At 40.3% G+C, this 16,569-nt stretch overlaps 1 protein-coding gene and 1 long non-coding RNA gene across 2 annotated transcripts; both read right to left on the reverse strand.

Moving 5' to 3' along the window:
• Nucleotides 1–553: 553 nt before the first annotated feature.
• On the reverse strand, nt 554–2,448 carry LOC148703836 (uncharacterized). Its single transcript, XR_015977114.2, has 2 exons — nt 1,975–2,448; nt 554–1,903 (listed from the first exon to the last, which is right to left on the reverse strand). It is a non-coding gene; the product is annotated as an uncharacterized LOC148703836 (long non-coding RNA).
• Nucleotides 2,449–9,511: 7,063 nt separating this feature from the next.
• LOC103695876 (cysteine proteinase 1-like) lies at nt 9,512–15,790 on the reverse strand. Its single transcript, XM_008777310.6, has 4 exons — nt 15,135–15,790; nt 14,885–15,004; nt 10,432–10,678; nt 9,512–10,007 (listed from the first exon to the last, which is right to left on the reverse strand). The coding sequence occupies exons 1-4, from the start codon at nt 15,609–15,611 to the stop codon at nt 9,736–9,738; spliced, it is 1,116 nt and encodes a 371-aa protein (XP_008775532.4). The 5' UTR covers nt 15,612–15,790; the 3' UTR covers nt 9,512–9,735.
• Nucleotides 15,791–16,569: the final 779 nt, after the last annotated feature.

Consider the following 16,569-nt stretch of genomic DNA (forward strand, 5'->3'; position numbering starts at 1 on the left):
CCGAGAGGCGAACAGTGCAGCAGACTGGGTCGCCTCTTATGTTGCCCGGCACTCTGGGGAGGTCTTTTGGTCTAGTTTAGATGGCGTTCCACACGCCTTATTTTGTTTGCTTTTCTTTGATATGTCTGGCTGTACTCACGTTAGAGGTATATGAATGAAATACCGTTTTGAACAAAAAAAAAAAAAAAAAATAGCTGAGGCATCGCAGGTCAAAGGACCAGTCATACAACTGCAGCATAAGTAGTCACTGACGAGTGGATAGACATCCATGTGACTACTATCTTTGGTCACGTTCAGTACCTTGTTCTCTAACAAGTACTTGCATAATCACTCCAGTGTCTCTACACCATGGACTCGAGACTCGTCCATCTGACTAAGTGATCTGTGCACTAATCTCAGCAAATCGATCACCGTCCCTCGTAATGGATCCATCGATCAGGAGCATTTAGAAATTAATCCCTAATGACACATGCCTCAAATTCTTAACTCCTTGAAATTATGTGTCATCATCTATTAATTTTTTGGACGATTCATGGACACATACAAACATGAATGAAAAATAAATTGCCCAATCTTATTTATTAATAAGTATCAAATTACAAATTTATGCCCCATATTACAAATATGCGTCAACCATGTTGGCTTCTAAGGCATACTTCTAATAGCATGAAGAAGATCCAACTGCACCAAGTCCTATGGGGCTAATGACTGCGAAGAAGGTCAAACTCGTTGGGGGTAGATGACACCGGTAAGGTCACCCGACTCTGGAAGCCATCCTCTGCATTTTCCCTTGCCTCCGTTGAGGCACCAAGAAGCCAAAGAAGAAGACGTGCACCAAGCTCTATTGCTCAGGACTTGGTGGGGAGACCTCGGCAGCTGGAGGAAGGTCAGTAGTACACATAGAAGGACCAGGGGCATCTCCATCCCACTGCACCAACTCGACGGTACGCTCCTCCCATTCTATAGCCTCGGCCTCATCTCCCTCCTCCTCGGCTTCCTCCTCCTCATCCTCGGGCAGGATAAGGTTGCTAATGTCGAACTTGGGGAAGCGCCCAGCAGTTATAAAAACTGTACAGGTAAGAATCTGTGGAAGCAAAAGCAAGGCCTTTTGGAAATATTGGAAGGCCTTGTAGACCTCCATAGCACGACGGACTCTCTCTTCAGATGAAGCTGCCCACTACTTAGACACCTTTTGCTTCCTCCTCGCCTTGACATCCTGGAGCTAAGCCACCTAGCATTGAGTCTTTGAATACTTCAGCTATGTGACAACAACCTTCAACTTGGCCCCTCGTTCATCCATTCCCTTCTTCGTCTTATCCTGCTCTAGATCTACCTTCCAAGCGTGCAACCGAAGCTAGCGGTATAACTCATGAATAAGTGTCGTCTGAGCAATGCTCTAAAGAAGAAAAATGGTTTGTAATGAAATAGCTCAGCTGAAGATCCATGGAAGACCAGAAAATGCTTGCCTTGATAGCAGCTTGGTAGGCCCTATCAAAAAGGGTCCCCGTGTTTCCATCCTCAAGCTTCTTTCGATCGGCGGGGAGAATAATTCCCCTTACCAGCTCCCAAGCCACCTTTGGCTCCATAAGAACTGAGGCAGAGGACTTCACAGCTCAGTTAGTGTGATAGACTTCCTCGTTAGGGGCAGAGCATGGGGGAGGCATCGGTGTCTTAGAAGTAGCGGACTAAAAAGTTGGCAGAATCTCCATGTCAGGGTCCGCTCGGGGGACTCCAAATGAAGCCCAACTAGCTCAGGGGGCTAGATCAGTTACAACTACGCCTTGACCCGGGCAAGAAGGCGAAGCCTCATGCGGCCTCTTGGGGAGCGATGGCAAGGTGTCCTCCAATGCCACCTTGCATTTGGCGATGGCCGCCTTCCTCACTAATGATTTGTCAACCATGTCTGCGAAGACAAAAGTAAAGTAAGAAAAAGTTAGCAATAACCAAAGAATTGAAAAATGAAGAAACTCTTACCCTAAGGTCAAGCAGGGCTTAGCCTGGCGTTGACCAATATTTGCTCGGCTAACAGCTCCCAAAGAGGAGGGGCTTTGATGTTGCGCAAAGAGTCCAAGATCTACTGCTTGGCATCCAAGACAGTAGGGACTCAATTCATACTTTTATTAGGAGAGCCCCAGTAGGTGTTGAATTTCAAGGCTTCTTAGACAAAACAAAAAAGAAGCAGCTCTTTTAGCCATGAACTAAAGGAGGACCACCCTGAATCAACTGAAAACCTTCCGAGCCAAGATGTACCACCAACCTCGCTCGGTAGGATATTTCTTGAGGATGTAGCATGCATGAAATAGCTCGACAATGGGTTGTATACCATACAAAGACAGAAAAGACAAAAAGTCAATGATGATCTGCCATGCATTTGAATCAACTAGGCAAGCGGTAACTAATAACTGCTGAAAAGAAGGATAACAAACACTACAACAAATGTTGGTTTTGCCGACTGACTTTTCCCGACGCTAAGGAAAAGCGTCGGTAAAGTTTGGCTCAGCGCCAACCTTTTCCGACGCTTTGGGTTAGCGTTGGAAAAGCGAAACAAACAACGACGCTCTAAAGCGTCGTTATAAGTTTTAAGAAACAACGACGCTTATAAGCGTCGTTAGAAAACTTAAAACCCCAACCCCTCGCTCGATCGGCCCCCTCTCCTCATTTCCTATCTGCGAGCCCTAGATCGGCCCCCTCTCCTCATTTCCTATCTGCGAGCCTCCCCGCTGCCGTCGACTTCCCCGCTGCCGTCGACCTCTCCTTCTGAGGTAAGCCACCTCCTTCTCCTCCTCCTCCTCCACCTCAAACTAATCTCACCTCCATCCCTAGCCCCGATCGGCGATCGAAGACTCCGCTACTCCGCCGCCGTCGACCTTGCCGTCGTCTGAGGTAAGCCTCCTACTCCTCCTTCTCTTCCTTCTCCTCCTCCTCCTCCTCTTTGTTTTCTTCTTGTCTTTAACTCTCTTCCGGCCCCGTCTCCTCATCCTCTGCCGGTCGATGCCCTAGCTGTGCGCCGACAGCTCATCTCCATCCCGAGCGAGCCCTAGCTACTCCGTCGTCGTCGACATCGCCGTCGTCTGAGGTAAGTGATCCTCATACTCTCCGTCTTGATCCTCATACATATTTTCCTGTTATTGGGGTTAGGCAAAGCAATGAACAATGGAAGAGACAAATGCTTTTGGGTGTTTATTCCGGATTTTCAGATATCGTAACTTCTTTGCTTATATTGTTGATTGAGTTCTTTATTATGTGTGACTGCATTAGCAAAATATTACAAGGATAATAATCATAACAGGAGTATTAAAATTTAGAAAACACATATCCAAGTTATAGACAAATGCAGCTTAATCCTTGAACCAACCTTTTGTCAGCAGCAGCAATGCATAGAAGCTCATTGGTATCTGCCGAAATCAGTTGTCTTACTCCATCAGACTGCAAAATCTCTTCTTTTAAGAATTTGATGTTCTCGTCTGAAAGTGACCTCCACAAATTAGCACCTTTGGCAATTGTATTTGCAACTTCAAATGCCAGTTTTGAAATTTTATTTCCTCGAGATGTAATTCCAGAGATAAATCCACTGCCAGCATTCAAGTTTGACATGCTACTTCCAAGGGTTTCTTGTCATTATTTTCTGCCAAATGTTGGAATCACTGAAACCCTGGAACCACCTTTTGCATGGTTGTTGGACTTCAAAGGGTTTGAACCTGTGAAAGCTTAATAGTTTGGTTTCGGCTCTGGCTTTGAGTTTAAACCTTGCTTTTGCTTGTACTTGTGCTGATGAATTTGAAGTGAATATAAACCTTGGTTCAACCATCTAATTTGGGTTACATCTTCAAGCATAGGCAGAAGCAAGTATTGATAAAGAAGATAATCCGTATTCAGGGATTGTGCACTGCCTTCCAGATGTTAGAAAATCTGTACAGCCTTATTACTACTAGTAAATGAGTCCCATTATTCATTCATCTTTTACTGCTATACACTTATATCCGTTGCTATGTATTAAATATGACAAGTGAAGGCATTTTTCTCTATCAAGAGTTGCTTCCATGCTGTGAAAATACTATTCAGATTTTACATTTGGATTCTGGAGGCGATTGGATTATTAGTGTGATATTCAAACTGTGCCAGGCGTTGAATTTTGCAACATAGTATGGCATGTAGGAAGCAATACATGTTACATGACCGGGTAGCTGAAATTGGTTTGGAGCTTGTGACTTATTTCATGCTATAGTTGTCTAAGAGCAATTCAGTAGGCAGGGATAGCATCAGATTTGGTTATGTTGTTCTGTGCATTTTTTTTCATGGATGTTTTTACTTTATGTGCATATCTTCGTAGTAATCTGGCTCGAAGTTTGAGCAGCCAGCAAGTTCATCTATAAATTGTCGTAAAGCATGGATTTGGATTGGGATTGCTGGTGCATCATCGAGGAGCTGCCATGAACTTAAAGAGTTACCTAGAAAACTTTAAAAATCCAGGCTGCGATTCTTGTTGCTACTTTGAAAGTGGTGTCATCACACTACTCCCAAATCATACCACTTTACCAGTAAGGCTACTCTGAATTTGGACTTGTATCTCCTATTATTAGTCTTCTTCTTGAAGATAAGTCAGCATTTATAAAGTTTGTCTACACTCAATCTGAAAAATAAATAAATATAAACAAGAAAGAGAACAGGGATTGTGATAATGGATTTGTGGGTGAACCACATGTTTTAGCAAATCTAATAGTTATGCTGCATCATATATAAACATTACTCACGCATAGATTGTTCAGAAACCCTGGTATATTATGTTTGTCCCATACATATGTGCAATGAGTTCTGGTTTCATCGTATATTAGTTCTCCCACAAATCAACAGCTTTAAGTGTGTTTCCTATCTTCACCTCTAAATGTTTTTGGCATCAGATTCATAGCTCCTATTTGCAATTAGAATTCCATATCTTACTATTCTGTATCAGGATAATGCTCGTGTGTTTGCATTGACAGTCGGTCTCTGCTCCAAGTAAGGTTTGCATGCGACATTTAAATTTTTCAAACTTCCAACAGGTGCTTAGTGACTCATTATTGTTGCAGGCTGGGGAACTGGTCATGTATTTAAAATCTGTTGCTTTATAAGAATATCTTAAATATAATTGAGAAGACTATCTTAAATATTCTCAATTCAGAAGAGGATGGTGGCAGTTATAAGAATATTAAAAGTAATGTACTTTTAATATTTAACTAATATTGATTCTTTTTTGTGCATACTAGATTACAATATGCCGCGAGGAAAACGTTTCAGAAATATTGAGTTTCAGCACACATCCGTGGGATCTACTTCTGAATGTTCCCAGCAGCCCGATGAGCCCCATACTCAATCCGGGTCCCAGTCTGAGCATGCCCCACCTGCAGATCGTCCAGACACGGATGACGTGGACGTCCTGAGTAATTTGATTTATAGTTTTTATATTAATTTCTCTTACAATCTAACTATTTTAAATCATTTACCTTTAATGGACTTGTTATTTTATAGATGGACTGGGGAGAGTGAGGAGAACACGAGGGCCCACTCGAGCACGGGACGTATGGAGCCTACCTGAGGATGAGAAGATTGTCGTCCATTGCAACGAACTGGGGCAGCCCATCAAGAATGCTGCAAGCATTTTATCCACTTTTTTAGGATCAGTTGCACGGAAGGGACAATTGTGTCCGCTCAACTATACGAAATGGAATGAAATGCTTCCTTCGTATAAGATTGAGCTTCTTAGAATTGTTGAGGTAAAGAATTGAAGTTGCTTACTATTTTCAATTATTTTTTGATTTAACATTGATATAACATTTTTGACTTTGATGTAGACAAAGTTTGTCCTTCCTGCAAATAGCCATGATTGGGTGCTGAAGTCCGTCAACCGCAAATGGAAAGAATATAAGGCAAAGCTAAAGGCGGATTGGAAGCACGAGGACATGACTGAAGAGGAGGTGGCCCGTGTTTGTCCTCCAGATGTAATCTCTCATCAGTGGAGGGAGCTTGTCCACTACTGGTTTTCCGAGAGAGCTCAGGTTGTGTATATTTTTTCAATACCTTAGATTGTATTTAATATTATTATAGATTAGAAATTTATACATTGTATAAATTACATTGTTTATTGTTTTTCGGGGAAGACATATTCCAATATTGGTAGAGCTGCTCGAGCATCGCAAACTGTTCCTCACACTTCAGGCTCCATGAGTTATGCGAGGCGTAGAGCTGAATTCGTAAGTTTTTTTGAAACTCTTTAAATTTATCTTAAATTATTCTATCATATAGCATGTATACTCGTGAAATATACTTTTTGTTGTAGGTGGATGATAATGGGAGGGAGCCTGGTAGGGTGGAGTTTTATAGGATGACTCACACCCACCGAGATGGCAGCTTTGTCCGGGAGGAGTCAAGAGATATAGTTGTATGTATTCATCTTTGACTTGTGCTGTATTTTTTTTTGGTTCTATTATTCGCATACATTAATTTGATTTTTTTTTTGAGAGATATAGGATAGGGCAACAAATCTTATTTCAGAACGCGTCGGGGGGTCATCATCATCCGACGCGAACAATCATATTGAAGCTCAAGTGCTTACTGAATTGATGGGCCCAGAGCGTTATGGTCGAGTGCGGGGTTACGGCGTTGGAGTTACCCCCACTCAGTTGTCTTCAGTGGGCACATATATAAGAAATGCCAGAGAAGGTAGTAACACTGCAGAAGTTCGTCATCTTCAAGCAACTATTGAAGAGCTGAAGCAAAACCAAGCAAATTTGCAGTCTCAGCTTACGAATATTACATCCATGTTACAACGATTTCTACCTTCTCAGGTAATTAACTTTATTATATTTCAATACTTTACATATTATCAATTATGATATATGAGTTAATGTATCACATTATTCCTAACTTTTATGTTTTCTCTTTTTTTTTTTTGTAGATTCCTGATTCTTCAAACGCTTGTAGACATGATGATGATGGAGCTGAATCCCGTCCCTGATGCATTCTAGATTATCTTTTATGAGTTTGATATGTATATGTTTCTTATTTTTCAGAGTACATTATAATTTGCTTTTTTAGAGTACATTGTAATTTGTATGGCAGATTTTCTGATACATGAGTTAAAAACATGGAGTTTTAATCAGATATATCAATATTCATATTTTGAATGATCTGAGTATTTGTGTCAATGTATCAATGTAATACAGGTTCATATTGTTATAATATATGTTTTGTAATTTGTATTTTATAATACTGATTATTGTTTTATTTTTTTTAAAAAAAGACAATTTCCGACGCTTTTAAGCGTCGGTAAAAAAGGTCGTGGCACCACCGGCACGCTTGTGCCGACGCTTCAAAAGCATCGGCAATTGAGCAATTTCCGACGCTTAAAAGCGTCGGGGAAAAGTTTCGGTAAATCAGGAATTGCCGACGCTTAAAAGCGTCGGGGAAAAGTTTCGGTAAATCAGGAATTGCCGACGCAAAAAAGCGTCGGGGAAAACGCTCTGTCGGTTTATCGCCGACGCTATATAAGCGTCGGTAAAGCCATGTTTTTGCCGATGCTTTACTCCTGCGTCGGCAAAAACTTTTGCCACACTGGTATATCCGACGCTTTGCCGACGCTTGGCTTTGCGTCGGGGGTATTTTAGCCGACGCTAATTAGCGTCGCCAAAGCTCCAAAAAAGCGTCGGGATAGGTCCTTTTTCCTATAGTGAAAGGAGGAAGAGGAAGCCCTAACCCAACCTTCAGAGTCTTGTCATAAAAGCTAACCTTGGCAGGATAATAGGCATTGGATATCTCCTCACCCCTAGGCAGCCTAAAAGAGAAGCTAGTCGAGACCAAATAGCCTTTTCGAAACCAATCCAAATCATCTTGGTCCAAAATGCACTGCTCAGCACCAGGACCGAAAGTCTCCAATTCGGTACTATTAGAGCCATCGAAATGCTGGGATGAACCCGTTTGGGTCAACTGGCTGGTGGGATGCTCGCTCTCAAAAGAAGCAGTCAGGATAGTGAAAAGAAGATGAGAAGGAAGAAAAAGAAGACAAAGCTCACCTATGGCAATTCGCCGGAAAGGATAACTGATGGAAGGATGCCAGAGAACGAACAGAGAAAGAAAGAAAGCAAAGGGTCAAAGCTTCTACCAAATAAAGAGCTCCAAGAGAGAGAACGGTGATTGCAAAGTAGAAGGCTCAAGCTTCCGCCCCCTATATAGAGCCTCAGATAAAGAGCTCATATTCAACTCAACTGGCTCACCCAAAGATTGGTTTAACTATTTCCTTCACTTGAGCCAAGCAAGCATATCTCGAGGTCAGAAGTGGGAGGCAAGTGATATGTCTTGGATTCGTCATTCTTAAAATCTCTCCTGATAACTCAGCCTACCGAATCAAATGATTACACATGTCCAACAAAATCAACGACCAATCAAATCTCCAAATAATCAGTGATCAGTTATAGCTCAACACAATCTCAATCCGCCCAAAAGAAAATATCGTAACCAACTAGCAAATAAGAAAAATATTCAATCACGACGAACCTAAAAAGAAATATTCTTACCACACCTATCAACGGATATGAAAAGAGTTCAACTACTTGTCCATGAATCTTGGACCCTAATCACATAGATTAACATCCTTTCCTTTATAAATAATAGGCATGAGGACCCAGGTACGATAAAAAAAACTTCTATAACCATATTTTAAAACTTCTATCATTTCTATCTCTGCATGACTCAAGCATCAAAAAATCCCCAGACAGACACGTTCCAGCAACCCTCTCATTGCAGAACTGCTCCAGTATCATGCTACACTTCTTCAACTCCACCGAGCAAAGCAGCTCACTTGTCAACCAGTCCACCTATCAAATCGACTTTTGAATAGGAATAGTGCATACGGATCAGACCCATTATCTGTTCTTTTTTTAAAGGCTATTGATATTGTTTTCTCAAAAAAAAAATCAATGAAATTAGATCCAATTTTATTTACATGGAAAGCGTTGAGAACAAAGAGAAGTGAATATTCGTTCCAACAGAAACGGATCTCTAAAAAACTCAGCTCGGATCTCTAAAAAACTCAGCTCCCTCCGTCCCTCCCTAGAGCTGTTGGATGTACATGAGTATCCACGGAGGTCTGAACGTATTAAATCCAATTATAGCACAGGCCTCCCATCTGCTCCTAGGATACAAGCCAGACTCTAGTTCACAAAAGCATATATGTGGGTTTTGCCTAGATATGCACGATACATATGGCATTTTATCCAAGAAAAGTTTAACAATTTTGCCTCATCTAGTGAAATCATGCTGCTTAAGGATGAGCAAAAGGGCACAAGCAATGATCATTCACAGCTTCCATGCAAAGAAGGACCAGTTACAATACTAATATGCACTTTCCAATCATTAAGTACCTTCCTATGTACTATAAAGACAAGGCAAAGCAAAAGGAGATCTAAAAAATCAAATTAACAATTTTTCACTAGCAGCTTGCAGGCATTGTATATACCAAAGCCAGATGAAAGCCTTCCAATAGCCATAAGCAGTGCACGGTTATCAGATACCTTATAAGCAGCATAGAGATCCAGGCAAAGTCAAATACCTTACAATAATTATATGCAGTTGCCAGATATCATATAACTGGCGAGAATGTTAAATGTCACAACAGTGGAGTACGCATGCCTGCTGCTGGGCCAGCAATAAGCATTGCACTATTTGCAAAGGGAATATGGATGGTTGCATAAGAGCCTAAGCATCTTATGAGCTGCGAACAGCAGCAACGGTAGAGACCATGGAGTCAACCCCACAGACATTGCGACCCCTGCAGATCTTATAGTACCCATTCTCACCCCAGTTTTCGCCCCAAGAGTTCTTTATGATCCAGTATGGCTTCTCCTTGAATCGAATAGGAGCATAAGCAGCAGAGCCATAACCGACCAGGAGCACCCCATGATCCAAATGCCTTCCACATATGTATGGGCATGACACACCGCCAATGTATGTCTGCATAAAGACTGCATTGATACCCACTGCATGCAAAGTGATCACAGAGATCAGGAACAATTCGCTTACCACATGAAACAACAATGGATAATATTTTCTACAGCCTAGTACATACAGATTACAGAGCAATTCATATCCCATATGACATCCCTTAGATATTTCACATAGCCAACTTTGACCCACTCATTTTTCAGATTTCCTATCTATCAATGCCCAGAATGAAAAGTTGACCGTCTGAATTCAATTGTCTATTCAGAATGCCAATGCCTCTGATAGAATTGTCCTGGAATTTAGAAAAGCAAGCACAAGCAGAAGGCAGGTTCTCTCTCTCTCTCTCTCTCTCTCTCTTTCTCTCTCCTTTATCTTTCCTAGTTGTGAAATTAAAATATAATGTAAAGACGCTTTCTAGCAATTGTAGCTTTAATAAAAGATTTTGAGAAACTATCCTACCTGCAAGAGGGCCATGTTTCACAAGATTAGCAGCAATTTGATCTTCATCCATGGAGACAACACTGAAGTTTTTAACTGAAGCAGCAATCTTAGACTTGTCAAATTTACAGCGACCACGGTCTGTCCCGGTATAAGGATAATCTTCCTCACGCTCAAGCCCGCCAGATTTGAGTAAGTACTCGAAGGCAGTTGTCATCAACCCACCATTGCATCCTGAGTCGCATGAATCAGGTTCGGATGAATCACACTGCAAATGATTACAAATGCCATGCATGAGAGTGGAATTCATCATAGAACTTTGCCGTGGATTTTTCATTTTAGCACGATGCTGTGTTAAAAAATGTTCTCACAATGCACCCCACACCTTAGACAAGCAGCCAATTGTCTTATTCAAATTGTTCTCAGCAATGTCATTTAGATCTTTTTTAGTCTTGTTATGTTAGTGAAATTACATGAAATACATCAAGGGAATAAAGAAAAAGAATCAGAAAGTTGCAAAAATCATCCAGGGATATTCTTAGGACAGCAACTTTAGAAGACATGCTCAGCACTTATAGTTTCTGTTTATGTATGATTCACATAGGTTAGGAGTTGACAGATGCTGGATTGTACCTCTAGGCTCCAATACCTTAGAAACATGAGAATTTTTGTTGAAGATAAACTGTAAAATCATATCCAAAAGATCTATTATCTTATATAATCTATTGAAAATCACTAGACATTTAAGTTTTTTCACAGCAATTCTAGTATTCTAGACTTATATCATCTTTTCATTTCTTTCTGCAAATTATAGGACATATCTGGTAAACTGATTCAGCAGTAAATCTTGATAGCAACATCAATTTGACCACCAAACATGGTTTATTTTGCAAAACTGAAAGTTATTCAGACCTAAAGTTCATGGTTTTTTTAAATTTTTACAGAATCCTTTCGTATTCTACTTTTAAATGAATAAAATTGTGAAGGGAAAAATAGAAATGTAAATTTGACTTGCATTAACTTGATAAATAGAGAACGGGAAAAAGGTTGATGTTGTTCGTATCTCCCAGCCACTATGCTTTAACTCCTAGATAGAAAGTCCATCAGGAAGATACTTGATTGATTATGTGGGTAAACAATACACCCAACTCAGGTTTCATTATTTGTCAAAACAACTTCCAGTACTAGACAAACTGTGATGTCATTGTCGGTGTCAGTGTTTGACAGCTCAGAGGAAAATAAGAAGTGGACAGACACCAATACCTAAGACATAAAACCTGGGTTAATGAAATGGCATGAAAATCCAGGCATCAGATTCTCAGGTCAATATACCAATAAAGAAGTACCATTGCAACCTGCCTATATTATGCAAATTGCAACCATATGCATGAAAAATTTACAAACTTTTGTCATACTAGAAAAAAAAGGCATATTTCACCAAGAAAAAACAGAAGATTTATTCAAGAATCTTTTGTCACGAATTAAAAGTTGAGCTGCCAGACCTGCAACAATTTGAAAAGTTTCAATGTAAGATGAGATTCAGTACCACATTATTCAATGATTTCAGAATTGATACAAGAATAATGGTTAAAGAGAACATATAAAGAAAAAAATAAAAAGTAAACTAAATGAGGGATGAAATTCTCAAACCAGTCATGATAAAGACATAATTTTACATGCAAGTGGGTCCTTAACAAGATCCATATCAACCTATGCCTCATTTAGGAGGACAAACAAATGATTAGGCTGAAGAGATACTTGAATTTGAATAAGCATCATTGGTTATCCAACAATGACAAGTTTTCTGATGTAAAAATTTATTGGCATGATCAAATGAAGAAAAGATGTCCTGTATCCTCTCCTTGGTTTATTTGCAGATACACTTTAACTTTTTGTTAAGAACCAAATAAATTCTGAATCAAAAATTTCCTTTTAGAAGTATCTGTTTGTTAATCACAACGAATGGCATGTCTGTCATTTTTCTAGCAACTTTCTAAGAAGAACAAGACATGCAGATATTGCTAGACCATTTCACTAGGTGTAAAAATGCCTAACTTCAGCTGTTAACAAAAGTTGGACATCTATATAGCCTTTCATAAAAATAATATTTCTGATTTCTTTGGTCTACAGTATCACACTTACACCCATCTCCAGTCAAGAGTCCAATAGGCACTACCACATTTAATTATCTGACAACACAAAATTTCAGATGCCCATGTTATCAACTATTTAGCAACAGTAACAACTGGAGGTAGTCAGCCAGTGTGTACTAACAACGCATCTATAGTTTAAGACAGATGAATGTGTCATTAGTGTCTTTGTAATCATCTCCTTGATATTTTATTTTGATCTCTTTAGATCTTATATCTTAGCAAACTGCATACAATTTCCTTAACAAATTAACCTGCTGCATGTCCAGCAGAAAAATAAGTTTATTTGGGACATTGAACAGGAGAAAATGTAAGGGATCGCTTGATCTCCATGATCATCTCAGGATGATCTTGCTTCAGTTCCACATAAAGGTCTCATATGTTCCAACCCTTTGCAATATGCTGTCTCTCCCGCAAAAGTTAGATATTGGAATCAACATGTTGCCAGGTGCGACACTACGACTGTGATCATACATATAGGTACTACTAGATTGGATATATGAAACAGAAAATATTACCATACACAATCTGTAGCCAACATATCCTAGTTGACTGTCCCCATATGACAACACAGTGTCCCATAAACTCCATACAACCCTTTAACAGATTCCAGCTACACACATGAAAATCTTATCCAATTGCACATTTAAGAAGAATCTAGTAAGAGGAAATCAATAATAGGACATTTAGGTAAAGGCAATAGATTTAATTAATTCATATCAATATTTTCTAAAGCTGTTTCATCATCTATATGAGATTGACAAAGTACTTTACTGTTTGCTACACTTTACTAGGGTTCCAATTTGTTAGTGATTTTCAAAATCACTCCTGATTTCAAATATTCCACTGCTTGTGATAACATTCACCAACTGGTGATGCTTTAGATAATCTTAGCAAGCAGCCAGAAGTATAAATCATAAAATATAAGATTGTTCATCTTCTATATTTAATTATAATAGAGATAAATGCATTAAGAATGATGGAAAAAAGAAAAAACACTATCAAGATAGTCAGTACTTTATCTTCCAAAATGCTTCAAAAGATTGGCACCATATAGCTTACAAACATCATTGTTATCAAAACCCATTTTCCTCATCCAAAATACAAATTTAACTAAAGTATACAACATGCACTGCATTATTCAAAGAATTTTTGGAACATCCGTCCTACACAAGCTCCTTATTCTAATTTCATTATGGTGGAAAATTCCTGAGAATAATGTCTCTCATTACTGAAAGAGTCCAACTATTCAGCACCCTTCAAAGTCTGCAACTTAAGAATTCGAGAGGTATCCATATATCTCATGCATGTATAAATTGGTGACACAAGTCAACACATACTCTTTGAGCTGTAAATTAGCATCCTTCTATGTCTGACTTCTGAATCAATTATTTGGAGGAATAGACGTCAATAATGGCTATATGATATCAAAAGGAACTACATCAAAAACTAAGACTAACAGATTAACCTGAATGAGCATTCAACCTAAACAAGAAGGATTTGCCAAGTAGAAGCAATTAGTTATTAAGCAATTAATTCTTAAAGAATTGGATCAGCATGCATCAAATGTCACTTGTTTAGCTTACTTTTCTTTTACACACAGTGATATGAAATCTTGATACAGGACCTAACTTGGATCTGTTTAAGGTCCAGCTGTGTAAATTTGGGTAAGTAACAGGCAATGCCAATATCAGCCCAATGAAAATGCTTGCCCGTCTGAACAGCATTGGTTTCCGTTCTGTTTTAAAGAGGAACCTGAATTAAGAGAAAGAGCATGTCTTGCTTAAATTAAAGTTTATCTAATATCTTAGACAATTGGTAAACTAATTAATCTAACCGCTATTACTGATGCACCAGTCTCCATGGCCCAGTTATTTGGCTACCTAAAAGCCTGATATTTCCCCAGCCTCATTTGCTCGCTCAAACACTACTCTACCTCATAAAAACATGCACTTCTCCTCTTACATCAACCCAAGCTTCAAATGTGATCTGCCGACTCTTTTGTATTAGTGTCGAAAAATCTTTAAAATACATCCTTTTTTCTCCCAGAAGATGGCAGATCATAATCTGCCAATCAGATAATTATTTATACAAATTTTCAGAATATCGTAGCCAGAGTGAACAACAAATCAAAATCATTTGTTAAAAGTCATTTGTTTAAAAAGAAGGAATCATAAGTAAAACAAGGAATCAAGCCAATCTATCTCAACATCACGATAATAATTTTAAGCAAAAACAAAACTCCTCCAGAACAGGCTCTAATCAAGAGAAACAAAAGAAGAAAAAGGAGGGGGAGAAGGGGCTGTGGGGAGGAGATGTCAGACCTCATGGTCGCAATCAACGAGCTGCTGCTCGCTGAGGCTTTCCAGTTTCCCGGTGGCTAGAAAGTTCGCGCCTTCCAAGGATCCTGCAGCACTGAAAGACCAGCACGATCCACAGGAACCCTTAAGAAAATTCAAAAAAAAAAATCACGAAGAAAAATACAGTTAAAAAGACAAATCATCAGGAAGAAAAAAGGAGAACCAAAAAAAAACAGCAAATCTGAGGGACCAGGGGAAAGGGCAAGGGCCGTACCTGATCCTTGACGCCGGTGACGGCGCCGTGGTCCCTCCAGTCGAAGTCGGTCGGGAGGTCGTTGGTGGGGAGGATGGGCGCCTCATGGGACGAGGCCAGCGCCCGGCGGAGGCGCCGGCCGCCGCGAAGGCCGAGGAAGGTCCGCCGGAACTCGGCGGGGGTGAGGTCAGAGTACTTGGTGATGCCGTGCACAGCGGTGGGGTCCATCTTCTGGTGCCGCCTCGCCCGCCGCAGGTTCGCCTTGAACACCGAGAACCGGTAAGCGTGCTCCTTCTCGTCCGCATACGACTTTCCGAACCGCCGGAGGAAGCTCGAGAAGTGGGCCTCCGCGTTCAGCATCGGCTCGTCCTCGTCGGCCTCCGAGACCACCTGGACGATCAGCGGATCATCGTCGGCATCGGACGGCGAGGAGGACACCACGGAGGCGGGGAGCGCTACTCCGACGAGGAGAAGGAGGAGGACGAATCGGCGATCCATTGTGGTGCGGTGGGTCTCTCTCCTTGGCTGGCTTTCCCGTTTCCTTCTTAATTTCTCCCCTCTCCCCTCTCCCCTCTCCCTCCAAAGCCGCCCGATCTTCCTCCCTCCCACCTAAATCTCCAATTGCGTGCTTTCGTTGGTGTGGTTTGCACAACAAGATTCTCGACACGTGTCCCCATCCCTGGGAAATATCTATTCTTGTGGTTTTCCTCCGTGCAACTTGCACACCAACGCAAGCACGCCCCGGAGCTGTTTCGATGCTGCTTGATGACACGTGTCCTCCTCGTGCTACATGAGATAAAATACACGGTAGGCCCACTAGTTAGGTAAGATGAAGACGGTGCAGGGCAATTTATATGCAACCCATTAATCCGGTCTGCCAACGGTCGGTATTTAAATTCAACGTAAACAAATTTCGGTCATAAATAAATTAATTCATTTTATTAAATAAGTCAGATTCACTTTTTTGATTTATTTAATCTATTTTTATATATTTAATTATGGATCAGATAATTATCCTACCTATTTAATCTATATAAAATTTATTTAAACTATTTAAATCTAATTAACCAATTTCTAATATATTTAACCTAATGCATTTAACCTATTACACCTATTTAATCTACTAAATATCTGTTTAATTCATCTAATCTGATTTAATTTATTTAATAAATAAGTTATATAGATCGAATTGAATTATCTGTTTAATAAATAAATAAAATTTGAGTTAATAATTTTTTTATCCAATTCATATTCCATCCGACCCGTCTCGATTCTGCCCGATTGGAGCACATGGACGATGGCCCCGTCTCTTTAAAGTTCTGATCCTGGGCCCTTGAGTGCACGGAGATCGAGCGGTCGGCAAGATGTGGATAGGATGAGCCTTTTCCCGTGGCGGTGGTCCAGATCTCACGTAAGCTGGTAAAGCGTGCACGGCTCTTCGGTTGTTCTGTTGTGA

This window comes from Phoenix dactylifera, chromosome 4 (genome assembly GCF_051530095.1).
Source record: "Phoenix dactylifera cultivar Ajwa chromosome 4, Ajwa_hap1_PhDact_Kaust_v1.1, whole genome shotgun sequence".
NCBI classification, from domain to species: domain Eukaryota; kingdom Viridiplantae; phylum Streptophyta; class Magnoliopsida; order Arecales; family Arecaceae; genus Phoenix; species Phoenix dactylifera.

Bases quoted from the DNA above. Each gene is read 5' to 3' on its own strand.
- LOC103695876 (XM_008777310.6), bottom strand. From the start codon at position 15,611: ATGGATCGCCGATTCGTCCTCCTCCTTCTCCTCGTCGGAGTAGCGCTC. The intron at 15,005-15,134 runs GTACGGCCCTTG...AATTTTCTTAAG, and splicing joins TCACCGGCGTCAAGGATCAG to GGTTCCTGTGGATCGTGCTG. The intron at 10,679-14,884 runs GTCTGACATCTC...AATCATTTGCAG, and splicing joins TCGTTGATTGCGACCATGAG to TGTGATTCATCCGAACCTGA.